Source organism: Fonsecaea pedrosoi (assembly GCF_000835455.1).
Source record: "Fonsecaea pedrosoi CBS 271.37 unplaced genomic scaffold supercont1.8, whole genome shotgun sequence".
NCBI classification, from domain to species: Eukaryota; Fungi; Ascomycota; class Eurotiomycetes; order Chaetothyriales; family Herpotrichiellaceae; genus Fonsecaea; species Fonsecaea pedrosoi.
This window is the reverse complement of record NW_013550608.1, coordinates 418,072-438,034: the sequence shown is the minus strand read 5'-3', so window position 1 is coordinate 438,034 and position 19,963 is coordinate 418,072. Positions and strand designations below refer to the sequence as shown.

The following is a 19,963-nucleotide window of genomic DNA, read 5'->3' as shown; positions in this document are numbered from 1 at the left end:
AGTGTGCACTTGGCCCAAATGCCTCACGCGTTGCCGACACTTTGAGAAGGGCATTTCTGCCATACACTGAGGGATCCAAAGCCCTTTGTCAACTTGACCCGCGCACCCCAGATCTCAACGAGCGAACAAGATGTCGAACCTCGAATCTCCTCCGCCCAAGAAGAGCGGCCTCCGCAAACTTCAGACGCGACACACAAACCTTCATCGCCTCCCTTCATCACACATCCCGTCTCGCCTGCGCCTGGGAGACGATGCCCAAGAAGACGTGACGGCCCCCAATCGAGGCTCAAATATGCCTGCCCAATACATGAATCAATCCATTTTTTCCATGATCGCGGCCGCCGGGTCGCGAACCGACTTCAACACGAGATTTGACGAGTCTAGCGATAGTGAAGATGAGATCCCGGAGGAACAAGCACAGACAGCCACCGATGATGCATCCCTCCCGGTTACTTCAGAGACAGGGTCAAAAGAGACACAATCTGTGGCAACAAAGGACGATAAAAGTAGCGGTGACAAGAAGAGCAAGCGTCTTTCAAGTCAGCGATTAGTCCAGTCGTTGCCACGTCTCACAGGACGATCGATCCGCAGGAAAGAGGGCACGCCCCAACAAGATCCAAGTCCTGGAAGTGATGTGACCTCGGAGTCTTCGAGGAGCAATCCGCGAGATGCACCTGTTCTCAGTCGCTTGATAACTGCAGAGGCCCAGTTTCAAGAGAGTGCGGAAGGTCAAGATCCTATGCAACCATCTCCTACAGCCCTGAGGTCTAGAAGCAGAGGCGAATCGACGCCGCAGACGCTTCTTGCGACACGGCTGATGGAAATCTTCGGGTTTGAAGAGCCCGAGTCCGTGGTGGCAGAATATCCGTGTTGGCTGTTGCAGAGCGTGCTCCTACAGGGCTATCTTTACATCACAAAGCAACACATCTGCTTCTATGCCTATCTGCCCAAGAAGTCGCACACCGTTGTCAAAACTGGATATCTCTCAAAGAAGGGCAGGACGACTTCCAAATACAAAAGATACTGGTTTTCCCTCAAAGGGGATGTACTGTCCTACCACTCCGATGCCTCAAACCTCTATTTCCCTTCCGGAAATATCGACCTCAGATATGGCATATCTGCTAATCTCTCCACCGATAAGGACAAAGGCAAGTCCAAGGACTGCAAAGATTTCTCTGTCACGACAGACCATCGCACATATCACTTTCGAGCAGATACCACTTCGAGCGCTAAGGAATGGGTGCAGACTCTTCAGAAGACAATCTTCCGCTCTCACAATGATGGTGACAGCGTCAAGATTTCCTTACCAGTGGAGAACATCATTGATTTCGAGGAGAGCCCAGTGGTCGAATTCGCAGAGACGGTCAAGATCAGAGTGATTGAAAGCGAGGATTCCTACGCTATCGACGAAGTAAGGGCCCTTATCCTACCAATCCTTGTTTTGCGCGACGCTGACTCTTACAGTATTTCTTCTCCTTCTTCAGCTTTGGCCAAGATGCACTCCACGTCCTCGGAAGCCTGATCACCGAGGCTCCAGCTAGGAGGACGTCGGAAGATGTACTTTCGCCGACAAGAAAGGTCGAGCCTTGGTCCAACCCCCGACCTAGACCAATCCCACATCGGACTTCTTCCGATGTTGTCGCCGGGAGTCCAAGGGCTCAATCGAGTCCTCCTCTCAAAGACAGTGTCAGAGCTACTCTGATCCCATTCTCTGTCGGAAACGACGGCAGACTATCTCCGAGAATAAGCGGAGAGTTTCCTCGCGGCAATAGTCCTTCACGTTCTAGCAACGAGTTTACGGGGGAATACGGTCGTGCCAGTTTCGAAAGAGGCCGCAGAAGTGGAAGTACGAGTCGTCTCGAGGCGAGCAACTCAAAGCGAACGACCCGATCACCGTTAGCGAGACATCACGACTCTGAAGATTCATATGTCCAATCTATCGACAAGGAAACAGACTCGTCTACCGCGCCCTTATCGCCACGCGCAGAAGCACAAATGTCCGCTAGCCAAATCTTGACAAGGAGCGATGTTTTTCACCAGCCGGCCGTTCACCGAATGGAAACTTTGGCATCTATATCTACTGAACCTACGAGAAAATCATCAGAAGGGGGGACAATCCTGTCAAGCTCTCCACAGCGAGGAGATACGTTTACCGTCCCGATCCGAGGCACTCATGAGCCACACACAGACCGCCGGGGGAATGTTCAACATGAATACCTCTCGTCAGAACTAGAATCCGGCAAAAATTATGTTAGGGACAGTTCCTCACCCACTCTGCAGGATCTTGTGAAAGCCGGATCTTACCCTCTGCAACGAGCTGGAGCTTTCGCCGACTATCTCAAAAGCCGGTCCAGTTCAATGAGAAAACTTCTCGCCACCGAGTCTATGTCATATCTGGAGAAAGTATCGGGTATGTGGGCGGGGAGTAGGAAGCACTATGGAGAAAACGAGGGTGTCGTCCCTGATGACAGAGGCGTCGATCCCGAAGATGAAGAAGCCAACGTCGGCCATGGCGACCGCTTTCGCGCACATTTCGCATTGCCTGTCACTGAAAAACTACAAGCAACTTACTTCGGGTTCCTGCACCGCGTGCTCCCCCTGTATGGCAAGATATACATCAGCAATCGGAAATTCTGCTTTCGAAGTCTCCTACCTGGGACGCGGACAAAGCTGGTTCTCCCATTGAAAGACATTGAGAACGTCGACAAGGAGAAAGGCTTCCGGTTCGGCTATCACGGTCTAGTCTTGGTGATTCGCGGTCACGAGGAATTATTCTTCGAATTCAGCTCGGCCGAACATCGAGATGACTGCACAGTGACGCTACTGCACAGTCTAGAAACAGCTCGCTACATGGCAGAATCGGGCGTCCTTGCAAAAGCAGATGAAGATGACGCAGAAATCGCCAAAGAAGAGCATCGCAAGCTTCAAGAAGCCCGTCGTTCCTCCACAACTGGTGATCATGCTCTGGTCTTGCCCGATACAGCTGAAGCTATCTACAGCCACAAGGATGAGGAGCCTTCGGGCCCAGTGCTGTTCGACGACCCTCGCTCCTCTATCATCAACTTGTCCAAACCTAGTGATTCACTTCGCATTACGTGTCTCACAATTGGCTCAAGAGGCGACGTGCAGCCTTATATTGCCTTGTGCAAGGGCCTCCTAGCAGAAGGCCACCGGCCGCGTATCGCCACGCATGCTGAGTTTGGCCCCTGGATCCAGAAGCATGGGATTGATTTCAGACCTGTGGATGGTGACCCGGCCGAGCTGATGCGCATCTGTGTTGAGAATGGCATGTTTACATACTCGTTTCTACGAGAAGCCTCGGCCAAGTTCCGCACATGGATCGACGAACTTCTGACTTCAGCCTGGGCTGCATGTCAAGAGTCGGATCTGCTGATCGAATCACCTTCAGCCATGGCGGGCATCCATATCGCCGAAGCCCTGGGCGTCCCTTACTTTCGCGCATTCACTATGCCGTGGACGCGCACGCGTGCATATCCGCACGCCTTTGCCGTTCCGGAACACAAAATAGGGGGAGCGTATAACTACTATTCATACGTCATGTTCGATAATGTGTTCTGGAAGGCTATTGCGGGACAAGTCAACCGCTGGCGCAAGAAGGAATTAGGCTTGAGGAGCACCAATCTCGACAAGATGCAGCCCAACAAAGTGCCCTTCTTGTACAATTTCAGCCCGCATGTGGTAGCACCGCCTCTGGATTATAGTGACTGGGTCAGAGTGACGGGCTACTGGTTTCTTGACGAAGCCTCGGACTGGACGCCACCTAGCGAACTGACCGATTTCATCAAAAAGGCTCGAGACGACAAGAAGAAGCTGGTGTATATTGGGTTCGGAAGCATCGTCGTCTCTGATCCCGCCGCACTCACCAAGACAGTCGTGGACTCGGTCCTCAAGGCCGACGTGCGTTGCATCCTCTCCAAGGGCTGGTCCGATCGCCTCGGCGATCCGCAAGCTCTCAAGACTGAGGTTCCGCTGCCCCCGGACATTTTCCAGATCAAGTCGGCGCCGCACGACTGGTTGTTCCGTCAGATTGATGCGGCGTGCCATCACGGCGGCGCGGGGACCACCGGCGCCAGTCTCCGAGCGGGACTTCCGACGGTGGTGAAACCGTTCTTTGGGGACCAGTTCTTTTTTGGATCGAGAGTGGAGGATCTCGGCGTGGGTATCTGCTTGAAGAAGGTCAACGTGAGCGTGTTCTCAAGGGCGCTTTGGGAGGCGACGCACAGCGAGCGGATGATTGTGAAGGCGAGGTTGTTAGGAGAGCAGATTCGCAAGGTGAGAGAGATATCTCCCTTTTTTTATTTTACCTTGGATGATGAGTCACTTGGTATTGTTCTTGAGGACAAGAGGCGGAACTTGTGTGTGAAGAGATGTGCTAATGCTGTGCTGCAGGAGAACGGCGTGCAAACCGCCATTCAAGCAATCTACCGCGACCTCGAATACGCACGATCGCTAGTCAGGGCCCGCGCCGCGATCCAACAACGGGGCGCCGCCGCAGCAGCTGGAGAAGCAGATGGGCTTACCGCTATTGACCTCGATGAAGGCGGCAACATTGAGGAGTCCTGGACATTCATCGGAGACGAAAGCGATCCGGACATACAGCGCCGGATCCAGGAGTGGGACACTACGGGGACAGGTCCTACCCCGGCGCGCGGGAGGGCGCCTCGAGTAAGCCTGGATCGAGTGAAGCTGGGTGCTATGCAGGGTGTCGAACCGGTCAGAAAGGCGAGTGTCAAGCGGTGATCAAGACGACGAAATCGTTGCCGAAAAGAGGCCGAGATCATCATTCGAAACACGTACGACGCTGGATTTGGGTAGGACAAAGGGAGAAAGCAGGACAAATACAAAATGACTGAGTGTCCCGGAGGGGTTTGCGATGAGCGATGGGAAACCAGGGAATCCTGGGTGATGTTGATGTGTTGCACAGCGTGGGCGTTTCAGGTGATGTCGTGGGTGCTTGTGATTGTGCTTGTGCTGTGGTTTTCGCATACACCACATGCAGAGGATGTTGGGGCGACCTTTTCCTCTTCTAAGAAGGGTGCAAAGTCTGCTTCTCTGTGTGTTCGTACGCGCGTATTTGTTTGTCTCACGATCCGGGATCAATCTGGCGTTTTGTTGGTTCGTTGGATGCAGAACTCCCATTGACTTTATCGAAAGCTCTCCACATGCAAATCGAGAGCAGCAAGCCATCGGGAGTAAGTACCCGATGTTCTTATTGTCGGATTTCGACCTTTGACGACGTCATGAGTGTGTCATTTAGACAGATCTAGCGGAAGAGACGGGAGTTGGGCCTTGCGATAGACATGAGATTCAATAAAGGGGTGGACAGAGAGAAGATGGCAATCGGTTTGAAACGCAGAGGGAGATGCATACCGGTATTTTAGACTTTTTAATCCCGATGAAGCTCGATGTTGTGTTTGCTGTCCGTGGTTTTTGGCTTCCGGATTCCTTTTCCATTGGGGTTTTCACGTGTCGCGGCGACGAGAAGGTTAAGGTCGTTGCATCTTACCGCTGGTTCTAACTTCGTTTGGGTCGTGTTGGTGAAGATTCCAAACCTTGATCAAGCTTTACTTGTCTTTGAAGGACATCTCTTCCACAGGGGTGGGAGTTTCAGCTCGAGTTCTGAGCAGGTGGAGTCAACGAAGATTCCCCAAAAGGGCCAAGATGGCATTTCATAGGATGCCCAGTTTGTTGAGGAGGGAAAATTGCATCCTGACAGTCTCTCTAGACAGGCGTAATTGATACAAGTATCTGCAGGTGGATATCACCGAGGCCTTTTAGAATCTGCGAGGCTGCCAGCTCTTCAAACTCGTTGGATGAGATTGTACCTTTTGGCGAGAGGCTCCGCTGACTGCCCCTGACTGCGGAGGGTGACAAATTGTCTGTTTCTTTTTTGTCAGGATGGACGAGCCACAATCGAGCTTGTCAAACAATGATACTCTGACACATTTCTTGAACTCAGCGGCAGGTACTCAGCAACCCCAGTTTGAAGGGGGGGGGGGGGGGTGCAGTGCGTGGTTGTAGGCGACCTGATGTTTTCCGAGTTCGTGCTAGCACCGCCGGTTCATGCCATGCGTCAGACAGTCGCGTGATGGAATGAGGCGAGGTGCATGCAGGCCCCGACGCCACAAGAGCGTAAAGAACAAGTGTGCCGGTAGGTAGACTTGGAACCTGCGTAGAAACTCACGATTTCGGAATACGGCGTACTTGTAGTAAACGCACCCGAGTGTACGGATCCGTAGAGCTAAGAGGAGGCCTGTGGAGACATCAAGAGGGATTTTAAATCCGATGCTGGGGTTGTTGTCCGAACCCAGAAGAAAAGTGTGGAGCAAAGATTGGATAAATTTCCCGATCTCCAGCCGAGCATGATTGGATGAGGGAAGAGAAAAGGCGGCTGCAGCAGAGGAAGAGGAGGAACTATGGGCATTTGTGGAATTTGTGGAAGCTATATCCGGCTGAACATTTTGTGGTGGAGTTGAATGGAGAGGAAGAGGAGGCCAATAGCCAGCGGGCCAGGCCGATGTGGTAGTGCTAACGCGTGTATTCCTGGGAGCAGTCAGTATGTACACAGTGAGTCGTACGAGTCAACGATACAAACCACTTGGGCGGAGGATGGACATACCACGTCGGATGTTCGGAGAGAGATGAGATGATGACTTGATGTTCAGTGGCAGTGGTGGCGGTGGTGGTGGCGACGAGGACGAGGATGACGTGGACGAGGCAACGAGGAGTCAGATCTTATTTGAGCAGGGAGGATGCATCTTATCGTCTTGCATTGAGAATTGAATTGCACAGTACGAGTATCGTAGAATAAATGGGCTGAGGAGTATGTACCAAGTAGGGTGACGGGGATGGCCGCAGATGAGAAAGAGATGGATGTTGACTAGATCTGCACTAGCATCGCAACAGAGAGACGCCAAGGAACTGTCCCTCCTTGTACTCGTGGGGCCTAGAGTAGGGCCTAGAGCAGATGTCTTTGGGGGGAAAGGAACTGTTAGGTACAGGTACCCGCCACTTGGTACCTGACTGAGCACCCGAGTTATCTACTCACTGCTAATAAGTAAATAGGTATTTGATTTACTGATGCCCCCCAGTACTCGGTCCAATCTGTCATGGCGGATCCCGGCCCGCCAGCCGTTGCAACAACTCTATCTGCCATTAATTACTCGGTATACACCTGAGGTACTCCTAAGGTACTCGGTACTTACAAGTAGGTACGTGGGGATCTACCCAGCAAGAACCACGGTGTGTATCAATTAATGACCAGCCTACATAGGTAATATGTCCACAAAGGTATTAAAAACGTTTGTGTTTATTCCTACCAATAACACGCCTGCTGCCTCAACTTTCTGCCCTTTAGCATTTTCTCATTTTCTTCATGTTTTCTTTTCCCTCCTTTCGCCTTTCCATTCGCTTCTCTAGGCTCTTTTGAGTAAGTGATCTGTCCGTCGCCGCACCCTCTCTCGGAATCCTTCCCACACTCCTCTTGATCGTCACCATTATTCTTCGCCTCTTGACTGGCCTTCTCCTATTCCTACTAGGTAACAATACACGCGCACAACCCATACTTCCAACCAGAACCACGGCTGTTCCCCGTCTTTCGCCGTTACAATTCCTCTCTTATGCGCGCGTGAGACTTTTCCCCCATTGCTCCCTGAATCTTGGACCAACGGCTCTTTTCTCGCCCCCAGTCATCAGTTCCCACCTTCTCTCCCACCCTCCCTCGACAGGTCATGCTACAGAGCCACTCAGCCCTCACAAAACCGTTATTCCCTCCCCCTGCTCTTCTTTGTCTTGCCCGTTTCTGTCTCTCCCCGTAGCTTATCCGTCTTTTGCGCATCCACCCACAAATCTCTCTGTCGCCCCCCGCCATCTCCGAACCCTTTTACTCTGGCACGTCCTCGGTCCGAGATCGCCGTTTTGCAAGTAACAGTACCGAATTACCAAGACCACAATACGATAACAGCTACCCTGTCAAAAAAACAAAAAAATCGTGATCTAACGAATTTGCTCGCTTGTCTCCAAAACAGACGTTCTAGTCGAGCCTATGGATTCCTTGGGGCCTTGAACAGTTCCAGCAAGGTACGGGGATCCAGACACGGTCTATTGCGTTGGCTTGTTCTGGGTCTCATGCTCCATCCTTCCGGGTCCCGACCAGCACCGCCGGCCCACCACACGATCCGTTACAATTTTCCAACTGGCAAACCATTGACCCTCCCAACCATCGGCGTCTGGCGTCAGTACAACGACAATAATTTACTTGGGGACCATGCTTTGGTCGCCTAGAATCACACCTACCCGTCTTTCCGCAGCTGCGCAGCTTCGCAGCTTGACTGACTGAGTGACTTGACCACTTGCCTGCCTGACTGCGCTCGCTGACTGACTGACTGACTGACAGAAATCGTCCTGATCATAGAAACCAGCAGAAATTTCGCCATTCCACCCTTCGCTAGTTTCTCTCACCACTTAAACAAACGCCTCTTTTCCCCCTTGGAAACGCTCTGGGGGACTCCGTCTACCGCGTTGCCCTACCACACTTGCGCAAGTCCGCCATCGAACCCACTCGCCTCGCTCTCCACCCTTTTTCCCTCCTCCGAATATCCTAGTACCACGAGATCGGCCGCACGCATCTTGCAGCTTGATACATCTACCCGTTGATATCCTCACCATCTTCTTCCGAAGTTTCTAGCTTGGCTCCTTTCTTCCTTCCTTTGCTCCTACATCAGCGCACCCGTCTGCCGCTGCAAAAGGCTCTCTCCACAACTCGATTCTGGTCTGTCGGTTTAGACACTTCGCTACCTCTAGATCGCTGCATCCAGATATTGATACCCGTATGCCTTGATCTCTTCCCCCGAGAAACCCCCCTGTGAGCCTCGGCAAAATTCAGCCATGAAGCCTGGCAATACCACCAGTGGCCTGTCTCCACCTTCTACCGCGTCTCCCGCCGGTGTCACCAAAAGTACCTCGTTGCCCATTTCACGGCCAAGCAACTCCGCATGGGACAAACCTGAACGGGCTCGAACCAGTCACGCTTGCGAACCATGTCGCGAGCGGAAGACGAAGTGTGATGGTTCCAGGCCTGCATGTCGGAGATGCCTTCACACAGGCACCGCTTGCTACTATGGCTACGGCAAGGGCTGGAGGAAGCGGAAGTAAGCTTTTGCAACTTCAGCCCCCATCGATGAGTGTGCTTGCTTGCGAATGTAGATGCTGACCATTGAAAACCCCCCCGCTCTCCAGGACTGCCGAGGACCTCACAGCAACCTCGCGGCGTTTGGCGCGGTATGAGAGCCTTCTCAATGAGATCTTGCCAATGGTGTCGCCAGAGGTACGCGCCTTGATCGAGGAAGCGCGTGACATCGTAAGGCTATCTTCTTGCTGCTGATCGAGCCTGCACGTGGCTACGATGCTAATTTGTTGTAACAGGATACCGCGGTGTCAAATAACGGTTCCGAGACGGCGGAAACAGATCAAAATTTCCTCCCTCCTGCTTTACTCAAGTCCGAGTCGAGCCTGGCAGCATCGGGAGGGCGCATCATCCTGCCACTCCCCGTGCCCAGCCCACACGCTCCAGCACCCTCGCGCTCCTCGACATCGTCGGGGACGTTTGATCCAGTTCCCCCGCCGCCCACGATCGCCAGCACAGGACCAGGATCTACTGTCCAGACGGCGTCACGACTCTCGCCCGAATCTAACATCTCGGGAACACGATTGCCGTCTATCACTGCCGAAGGGCTCCTGATCGAAACCGGACTGAGGGATCGTTCGCCTACAAGTTTACACCGACCGGTCGACACAGTTGGCAGCTATGGGCAGGACCGTCTCGGAGCACCGCCAACCTCTCCGGGCAGTCACACGTCCCTTGGAGGTGCGTTAAGCGGACCACATCCTGGACGTTCAGATACTGACCCGCGGAGAAGAGACTATGCGGTCCCCACAGTTTTCCCCTGGCTGAAATCCAACGAAGCGACTGCAGTGCGAAATTGATATTCTACATCTCTTGCATTCCTTATCTTGCACGTGTTATCTGTCCTCGGTTGTGATCTCGATCTCGCTTCCTGGTGGAGTTGATGGACCTGGACTGGACATTCCAGACTTGGCACCAGGACGATTTCAAGGTCTCGAAGCTCGACCCTGCGCAGAAATCTCAATTGTGGGACAAGCCCTGTGCACAAGCCATGCTGCCACGTCAAGGGGGAGAAATACTTTCCCTGATCATCACGGAGATTTTGCTCTGAAGAGAGCATGATCTGCAACTGACCATCGCCGATGGAGTGTGGCTGTATGGCCCATCATCCCCACGGGAATCGGCCGCCAAAAGAATTCCGCGAGGTGGGTTGGGTTTGGGCGAAGGGGGGTTCCTGCAGAGTGTGCGAAAGAGAGGCTGATTCCTCACGCGCTACCCGATCATGGGCGATCCGCGGGTCAACCACTCGTACCGCGTCCAGCTCATGGAGGGCAACGAAGATGGCAGAATTCTCAAACTGCGATGCAGGGGGACTTGGTTCAGAAGGGAAAACTTTGAGGTTGCTTGGTGGAGAGGGACGACAACCATTCGTTCGCGGGCCTGGCAGGATCCACCATCACTCCATTGGCCTTGGCACTGCAACGGTACGGGACTGGACCGGTCGGTTTAATTACCTTCCAATTTGGTTCCGAGTGGTGGCGGGTTTCTCTCCCGGCATGACACGTCATGCATCAGGCCTATCTCACCCTATGGCAATGCGGCCTCCGAAACAAAGGGAGAAATGGGTTGACGGTGCTGACGGTGGTGGCAGGGGCAATGGAAAGTTGTTATCGGATGATGATGTCCGTGATCGGTCCACTACAGAGCGCATAGAACGGGCTGGTTTGGCAATGGGCATGTTTGTGTGAGATCAACGGACATGCTCATCCAAGGGACATCAACCGAGTTCCGGAGTCGAAGAGAAGATCGCCGTTTCCGAGGTATATTGTTTGTGCACACGCTCCCATGAGCCCAACCACGGAGCTGCTAGAGTGTAACTACAAAGTCCATGGACTTCAACTATGGCGGAAAAAACTTCTGTGGACTGATCGGCTATAACAGGACAGGAGGATTACAGATGATTTTCTGACAATATGCTTGTGGCCGAAGTTCTGGGAGTCAGCAACCAGTCATGACGTTCTGTGTGTGCTGACTCACGACGCTTCGCCTGAGTGGTTTCGAAGGGTAAACAGCACCAGTATCGTGGCATGACACCTTAACGCCGGTATAGAAAAAATAGATCGTTGCTTACACGGGAAAATGTTTCTCTGAAGACAAATACTTGGACATTCAATTGATAACATTTAATTCCCTTCCCATCTTAACTGAGGGAACGAATCCCCCAGGTTCGCCATGAGTCCTCGGTACCTTGCAGTGATCGAGCATCAACACCACACATTAGTTGCTGACCTGTGGAGATGTACACAGTGTTAGACATAGACTTGTTAATGCCTGGGGCATAATAGCGCAAACACAATTGTCGAGATAGATGCCAAGTGTGATGGTGTCCCAGTCTTCCAACCCAGCTTGTCTTCACTACATTTTTTGTTCCCAGCACACTTCTTATATTGACGACGTTGGGCGAGGAACGATGCGCGCGATATATAATGCACCCAAGTCCGTAAGGTTGGGGAATTGAACAGGCAGCTTTGTGAATGAGCACATAACGTACCTTGTCAGGAACGTCTTTCCCAGTGGCCTTTTCAAACATATCTCGCGCCTTGTCGGTTATCTTTTCGTTGACGCCCCTTTGCTTTGCGGGGTCGATTTTGCCTGATCGAGGGAACAAGGTCAGGACGAGTCTTTAGAGTATATGCATTTCCCCCGGCATTTGACGAGACTTTGCGAGGAGTGGTACAGAAGAGACGACGCAGACCGAGGGAGAAGAAATGTGAAATGTACCTTGGCCAAACTTTTTCTCCACGGCATCGAGACCTGTACGCAAAAAGAGACCGAATTAGTCCCCCGTAGCTCAAAGGGAAAGAAAAGAGAGGTGAGGAATCGAGTTACCTTTGTCGAGGTAGTCCTCCTTCTGTCCAGCTGCTTGTCCTTGGTTATTCATGTTGTCTGTGTTACAAGAGGTTATGCTTTTTCTTCTTGCCAGAAATGGTTTTGATTGTTTTGTAAAGGGCCAGAGAATGCGGGTATGCAGTGAAAGTCCAGGTGTAGGGATAGGGTTGAAGAAAAGGGCGCCAGCTGGCTTATCTTTATAGTTAAATTCGACTCTCTCTCACGGCATTGGCCACTGTACATTGCACATGCTGCCAGTACTCATACCAGAATTGATAGAGGGAAAGATCGGACAATCAAGGCGTGCTGCGAAATACCAGCATACATCATAGCGGAGACGATGTTCCAGCAATGAACCAATGGGATTGTCAGATGAACCACTGATGTGAGTTCCCGGGCTATGCAGGGCAAATGGGTAGTGAGCTGAGAAGTGTACACAGGGAGCTGAACAGGACTTTGAGCAAAAGTAAAACCAGGTTGATCTACAATGATGTTGGATGAGGCACAGGGAGAAAGCCAGGGCCACCAGGGCCCGAGCTGGGGATCTTCGAGCATCGCCCCACTGACGTCAGGTTCTCTCAATAAGGTATAGACTACTGTTAAAGCTCTGAGCCGAAGCTCATGCCAAGCTTTGTTGGATTCACGTGCTCAGGCTTGGCATTGTCGCGCCTTCTTGTCGCTGAAACATGTCAACAGCTTCACCATTGTTCGGCTGTTCAACCCTCCGGTCACCATCTCCCTCTGCCATTTTCTTTTGAGCCACTGAGAGACATAAACTGTTTCAAAGTTACCACTGTGGCTGGTACCTGCCACAACGGTCAAGAAGACAGCCGCTGGATTTACACGCCCTGCCCCGCCCTAGCCTCATACCGCTTCCTCAGGCTCCTCCGGTGTCGCAGTTAAAATTGCAATCATTCGCGACGTTTAGTGAATTCTGCAATAACCACCCGAAATGGAATAGGCACTGGCTCGGTCAGGTTCTGGGCCCCCTCCCCAGATCTCGACCTAGGTGTTAGCCCTGCGCAAACATTCCCCTTGCCCTTCCTCCTGGCGTAGATCACTGCGGGAATCTCAACGCCTACCTCCCGGCAACTATCAACTTCCGAGAGATAGCTTGGGCACGCTTACCCCATGAATGAGATACAGGGCTCCTTTTTTCTTGCCCCCTCGAGGTATTGCTCCTTGATACAACACCACTGGGAAAGTTGAAACAAACACCTTCCATGATCCGGTGTCAAAATTTGTAGTGAGTTGAACACTTTTGCTGACATGATGAACTCCGTACGGGTTACCGAGATGATTGATCGAGCAGGCGATGCTCGGATCTTCACACTTCCTTCTTGGAAGCTGTCTGGTATGGCAGAGACTATGTATATAACCCTCCCTCTGATGGCTAGAATGATATCGATCAGCACTTCTTCCAACCAGCACTCAGCTTACAGTCCTTCCTTCAAAAGACTTTTGATAAGTCATTCTTTTCTACGAGGCTTTTGACAAGTCTGCCTTTCATTCCATTCACCAAGCTTTTGACAAGCTCTGCTTTTGCCTGACCGTGTGCTGGACACTCTCATTCATACGTCTTCCGTCATATCCCTTTGATATCAGTCGCGCTCGCACAGAACCCCATTCCTCCCTCAAAATGAAAGCATTCACTCTTTCTGGTCTGAGCACCCTCTTCGCCGGCTTGACGTTGGCCCATCCTGTTACCAAGCGTGGTGGCGGCTTCTCCGAGGTTGACATCACCATCTTGCAATTTGCTCTGACGGTAAGTAGTCCCTTCTGTCAAGCTCTATCCTTGAGACGGACGTCAGCAATCTAACCCATCCTGAATAGCTCGAGCACCTTGAAAACACCTTCTACAAGGAAGCCTTTAGCAGCTTCAAGTTGCAGGACTTTGTCAATGCCGGCTTTGACGAGGCATTCTTCCTCAACCTTGAATTCATAGCGTCGGACGAATCGGCACACGTTGAGTTCCTCATCGCTGCGATTGAATCTGCCGGTGTTCGACCGGTCCAACCTTGCCAGTATAGCTTCCCAGTGACGGACGTTGCCAGCTTCGTCACTGTGAGCGCCATCCTGGAATCTGTGGGAACCAGTGCTTATCTCGGAGCGGCGCCCTTCATCGGGTCGCGAGATATCCTTTCGGTAGCTGCCAGTATTATGGCCACGGAGGCATTGCATACCAGTTCGCAGAGAAGCTCGCTCGGTGCAATTGCCGCCCCCAATCCATTTACAACTGTAAGTCTAACCTCCCTTTGGGTACAGCTGGCTGTTTGAGCGATAAACTTGGACTAACGGAGAGCCATTCAAGCCTCTTGACCCCAATTCGGTCTTTACCATTGCCTCACAGTTCATCGTCTCCTGCCCTGCCGACAATCCACCGCTGCCATTCACTGCGTTCCCCGGCTTGAAGACCAACTCCCAGGCCTGCTTCGACGAGAGTGGTAGCAGCGACAGTTTCTCCACGGAATCCGTCAACTATGCTACCGTTGTGGCCAACATCGAAACTGCCACGGACACCACAAGCGCGTATGGAGCTGATGCCACTGACTCGACAACCACAACAGCCGCCTACGACAGCACGTCGACAACCACCACCACCACCTCTTCTACCACTACCACTGACTCGGCCGACTACTCAACAACCACTACCACAACTATGGATATGGCGACCGCCGAGGCCGCTGCGTCAGTCACAACTACAACAACCACGACCACGGATATGGCCTCGATGGCCACATCCACACCTGCCTATGCACGACGCAGCACCGCTCTCGAGGCGCGCACAAACGGTGGCTCTGCCTCATCTTGCTCCGCCCCCGGTGCCGGCTCGTCTCTTCAACTCATTCCAGACTTTTCCAAGTCGCACCATGACTTCTCTCGAGTCGAAGTCGTCTTTGTGACGTTCATTGCCGGCCTCGAGGTGGTCTCGGTACAGGCCGTCTTTGGAAGTGACGGAAGTATCAACGTCAGCATCCCAGGCAGTATCGGTGGCGGCCAAGTGTTCATTTTCATCACGATCGTCGACATTTCCGGCAGAAGCCTGAGTGCCAACGAAGTGCTCTTTGGCCCTGCCATCATGGAGAGTGAGTGGCTGCCCTTTCGCGAGTCTTTTGGGATTTCAAATACTGACATTCGACCAGTTGCCCCGTCGTTCCCTTCTATCATCCAGTAACCTTGCCCTTGAGGCAGGAAGCCGTGGGTGGACATCCCTAGGTATGTCGAGAGTTCTAGGGATGGCCAAGAGGGAGGGGAAAAAAAGGGAATGTGGCCATCGGAGTATAACTTCTCTCCATGGCCGTCGGGAGTTGTTGGATACCCTTTCGTGTCTCTCCTTAACGACCCTTTTTTTGTGCTTGTGGGCTTTTTGTCTGCCTTGGACGTGTTCTTGCCAGACTTGAGAGGAGAGGATAAGGGCAGGAATGGGGCTCGATCAATGAGCGTCGAGCGTTGAGTGTATAGAGAGCCTTTTTTTATTTTGCATATCGCCCGCTAAAGACGTCTGCTGATGGGTGGGAAGGGGAAAACAAAAAGGCGCGCGCGTGTGAAACCGGTTTTTTTCCAAAAGGAGAAGAGATACCCAGAGAAACAGCAGATTTTATATACCAATGTGATATGACCCAAAAAAACACCAATGACTTGAAAGTCTTCTGAACGGGCTCTGAAGAGGAAAGAGGGAGGTGGTGATGAAGCTTCAAAAAGAGCCAAAAAGTCGAGTTCATATGGCTGATGACACTCGAACCAGACCAGGTCAACACATGAAACCACTCCGATACTGACAGACGTGTTCGTGGTAGTACCCTCTCCTCTCACGCAAAACGGGGTCTTGATCCTCAAAACCGGCGCCCGCCCCCCCTTGCCCCAGACACGGACTAACGCCGGTCTGCGGTCGGTCGAGGTGCTTGTGCATCAAGCACCCCGGAACCCCCCGGTCGTCGAGCCAAAATGTGCCGGCCGTCATGCGCGGCTCGATATCTGACGCCTGCACGACGTAGTTGTCCACGAGGACTCTGAGCCGCTGCTTGAGATCATTGAGAGATGACGCCATTGGAGTGCCCGAGCCCGTGGCTATGCCATCCAGGTAGTGTTCTAGCTCATAGCATAGACAAGGATACATGATGATTAGCTCGTCCATGGTCATCAAAGAATCTTCTCGTACTAGCTTGGTGCGGACCTCGGCTGCAGGCACGACCCCGTCGTCTTCAGAAAATACCAGGAGGTCTGGGTACATGGCAGAGCTGATGGCTTGGTTCATCGTGGTAAAGGCAACTGAGAGGAAACCCATCGTCGGCGTGGCGACGTCTTGAAGGCGCAATTGTGCTATTCGGCGTATGAGCCTTGCATAGTCAGCGCCTATAACCTTCAGCTCAAGAAAGGCTCGGCGCTTGCTCGGAGGGAATCGATCCATAACACTAATATCATTGTTTGTGTCGGCTGATAGGCCAAAAAAGGTCGCAGCCATCAGCCGAGCAATTTCGGACCGTGTATGTTCATTTCGGGTCGCTTCTCTGAGAATATTCTCCCCGCTCTTCATGTGCGCCATGGCGGCCGTGAAATCCTCGTTGCACTGAGCCATTGCGGAGAACAGTCGGCAGACGATCAGCGCGACATCCCATGAAGGAGGCTGGGTTGTAAATGCACGAACAGCTTGGGATCTCCGCTCCAATATCAGGACAGTGTGATCAATCCCCGAAATATAAGAGTCAAAAGTCGCCGCGACCGCTATCATTGCATGATGGACCGATGGGTTCGCCCAGGCAACTTGTGGGACGATGGATTGCCAGAAATGACGCCATTTTCTGGTGGAAGAGAGAAGAGGCGCGGTTTTACGGAGGAACAAATGGGTGTAATTGTGGTCCGCGTCTACCATCCACGGGGTCGAAGGTTCGGCGAGGATCCTGGTGGGATTGGAAAGAGTCTGATTGTTATTTCTTGCGATTACAGAGGACCTGTGGCACTCTTGGTGAGACTGAAATGCCTGCAGCGAGCTTGATTCTCGTTTTGAAGTGTCGACTTTATCCTTTTGAGATGGCTCAAACAGCCAGGTCTTTGGAGGTTCGTATCCGTCACAATGAAACTTGTCATTCAAACATCTTGGTCGACGTTAGGATATGAGAGCTCGAGATCGGGCTGTCGTTACCTCATGCAATACGGCTTTCCTTCGTCGCAGCGTTTCCGGCGTTTCCTAGAGTTGTCACCGCGGTGAGGAAACTTGAGATAACTCGCGTACTTACTTGCAAGTCTTACAACCAGTCCTTACTTTTGGGGCCCATCTTCTTTGCCGCGGATTCTGCGGAAGCGGCATCTGGTCCGTGATCCTTTGCGGATGGGTATCTTGCCTGTGAATCACACAGCAAATGTCGTGACAGGAAATAAGGTGGTCAAAAAGGGCTTCAAGTGTCCAACTTGTTGGATAGAAATGGGGGTCTCGATGTCGAGTGACGTCGTTGCAGGGAGAAAACTGACAAACATACAAAACAGTGCAATCACACCTTATGATGCAAACAGTGCAAACAAGCACCCTTAAGCCTAGGAACTACAGCCTTGTCAGCCCCTCCAACCCTCATCTGATCAATTCCCCTCGTTCGGCGTCAACTCCGAGAAACCAATATGACAATGTGGGGAACCCAGAGGATCATGAATGCCAGAGTGAGCAATGGAGCAACGGATTCTGCCAATCGAACGTCTCGTATTTCGAAGGTTCTTCCCGGCCTGGAATTTTCCAGTCACAAAGTTTCTGTCGCATCCGTCAGAAACCACAGACAGCATCGTCGCTGGGAGCTCGAGATCCCACACCCTCGGCCCTGGCAAATCTATCACCGAAAGTGTCTTTGACATTGGCCCATCATTTCTAATTCCCGAGCATCGCCTGTCGTACGGTCTTCCCTTTCAATCGCGCGCAGGACTGAGCGTCAAGAGCAAGATAATCCTTCAAGATGGATAAAACAGGTGGCTTCCAGGAACCCCGCTATCTCGACTTCGTGCGCTCTTCGGAGCCCACCGGTGTCGATGGCAAGCCCATGCTCAATCGCTACTCAACGCATTTGACTCGTCAGCATGACTTCCCCGGGGCACAGGCTATGCTCTTCGCCGCGGGCGTGCCAGACAGACAAGCAATGCAGACGGCTCCTCATGTCGGCATCGCCAGTGTTTGGTGGGAGGGCAATCCCTGCAATATGCACCTTCTAGACCTGGGCAAGGAGGTCAAGAAGGCCGTCAATGCTCGTGGAATGCTGGGCTGGCAGTACAACACCATCGGTGTGAGCGATGCCATCACCATGGGAAACCAAGGAATGCGTTTCAGTTTGCAAACTCGCGAGATCATCGCCGACTCGGTCGAGACGGTGACATGTGCTCAAGCGCATGATGCTAATATCACCATTCCTGGCTGCGACAAGAACATGCCGGGTTGCATCATGGGCATGACGAGGCACAACAGACCGAGTTTGATGATTTACGGAGGGACAATCGACAAAGGATACTCGGAGACTTTGCGCCGGCCCATTAACGTCGCCACCTGTTACGAGGCATTTGGTGCGTACACGTTCAATACCCTGCGTCAACCAGACGATGGGGGTGACACATCCAAGACCAAAGACGAGATCATGGAGGATCTTGAAAGGCATGCCTGTCCAGGTGCCGGGGCCTGTGGTGGCATGTACACCGCCAACACCATGGCCACAGCAATCGAGTCAATGGGACTATCGCTGCCTGGATCGAGTTCGACACCAGCGAGTTCGCCAGCTAAAATGCGCGAATGTGCCAAAGCCGCAGATGCCATCAAAGTCTGCCTGGAACAGGACATCACACCAAAGAAACTTTTGACCCCCAAATCCTTCGAGAACGCACTCGTCATAACCATGGCCCTAGGAGGAAGTACCAACGCGGTCCTCCACTTGCTCGCCATGGCCGTCACCGCAGGTGTGGAGCTCACCCTCGATGACTTCCAGCGCGTGAGCAATAAGATCCCCTTCCTCGCAGATCTTGCACCATCGGGAAGATATTCCATGGCAGATCTCTACGAGATCGGGGGCGTGCCAAGTGTACAGAAACTCCTGATCGCAGCGGGCATGCTCGACGGCTCCATTTTGACAGTAACTGGTAAGACCCTGGCTGAGAATGTCGCGAGCTGGCCCAGTCTTCCCAGCGATCAAGTCATCATCAAGAGCCTAAAAAACCCCATCAAGGAGAGCGGGCACATTCAGATTCTCAAAGGCAATTTTGCACCTGCCGGAGCGGTAGCAAAGATCACAGGAAAAGAAGGCCTTCGATTCACAGGAAAGGCGAGGTGTTTTGAAAAGGAGGCTGAATTGAACGATGCGCTGAATAGAGGTGCGATACCACGTGGAGAGAATCTTGTGCTCATCGTCAGATATGAGGGACCCAAGGGTGGGCCAGGGATGCCGGAGCAGCTAAAGGCCAGTGCAGCCATCATGGGGGCAGGTCTCACGAACGTCGCTCTTGTGACTGATGGACGGTACTCGGGTGCGTCACACGGATTTATCGTGGGCCACGTTTGTCCCGAGGCAGCCGTTGGTGGGCCGATTGCGTTGGTCAAAGATGGTGATGAAGTGACAATCGATGCCGAGAAAAACAGTATCTCGATGGATGTCAGTGACGAGGAGCTGGAAAGACGTCGAAAGGAGTGGAAACCTCCAAAGCCGGCAGTAACGAGGGGCACACTAGCAAAATATGCAGCGCTCGTCAGTGATGCCAGTCATGGGGCTGTCACAGATCTGTTCTGAAAGCCACAAGTCAGTAAGAGCAAGGCCAGGCCAACAGAGACTAGGAGTCTCGAGCCACAAGAAGAGGGCAAGGTCCGTCAGCCAATTCTGATAGAGAACAAACATTCTCCAGCTCCTAAAGCATCTTGAGCAGAGGTCCTTTGTTTTGCACCATAGTCTACCGCGTCTCAAGTATCTATGCACG

The 19,963-nt window shown here is 52.5% G+C and overlaps 5 protein-coding genes across 5 annotated transcripts; 4 read left to right on the top strand and 1 right to left on the bottom strand.

The window, feature by feature from the left end:
* Positions 1-130: 130 nt before the first annotated feature.
* On the top strand, positions 131-4,761 carry Z517_11467 (uncharacterized protein; the record flags this gene model as incomplete). Its single annotated transcript, XM_013423051.1, has 3 exons — positions 131-1,411; positions 1,465-4,293; positions 4,411-4,761. The coding sequence occupies 3 exons, from the start codon at positions 131-133 to the stop codon at positions 4,759-4,761; spliced, it is 4,461 nt and encodes a 1,486-aa protein (XP_013278505.1).
* Positions 4,762-8,907: 4,146 nt separating this feature from the next.
* Z517_11466 (uncharacterized protein) lies at positions 8,908-10,005 on the top strand (the record flags this gene model as incomplete). Its single annotated transcript, XM_013423050.1, has 3 exons — positions 8,908-9,170; positions 9,259-9,379; positions 9,445-10,005. 3 exons carry the CDS (start codon positions 8,908-8,910, stop codon positions 10,003-10,005), a joined length of 945 nt encoding a protein of 314 aa, XP_013278504.1.
* Positions 10,006-13,673: 3,668 nt separating this feature from the next.
* Positions 13,674-15,209, top strand: Z517_11465 (uncharacterized protein; the record flags this gene model as incomplete). The annotated part of the gene is made up of 4 exons (XM_013423049.1): positions 13,674-13,799; positions 13,868-14,272; positions 14,346-15,120; positions 15,178-15,209. The coding sequence occupies 4 exons, from the start codon at positions 13,674-13,676 to the stop codon at positions 15,207-15,209; spliced, it is 1,338 nt and encodes a 445-aa protein (XP_013278503.1).
* Positions 15,210-15,785: 576 nt separating this feature from the next.
* Positions 15,786-17,307, bottom strand: Z517_11464 (uncharacterized protein; the record flags this gene model as incomplete). Its single annotated transcript, XM_013423048.1, has 3 exons — positions 15,786-17,127; positions 17,175-17,219; positions 17,282-17,307. The coding sequence occupies 3 exons, from the start codon at positions 17,305-17,307 to the stop codon at positions 15,786-15,788; spliced, it is 1,413 nt and encodes a 470-aa protein (XP_013278502.1).
* Positions 17,308-17,970: 663 nt separating this feature from the next.
* Z517_11463 (dihydroxy-acid dehydratase) lies at positions 17,971-19,779 on the top strand (the record flags this gene model as incomplete). Its single annotated transcript, XM_013423047.1, has 1 exon — positions 17,971-19,779. The coding sequence occupies one exon, from the start codon at positions 17,971-17,973 to the stop codon at positions 19,777-19,779; it is 1,809 nt and encodes a 602-aa protein (XP_013278501.1).
* Between the last annotated feature and the right edge of the window lie 184 nt (positions 19,780-19,963).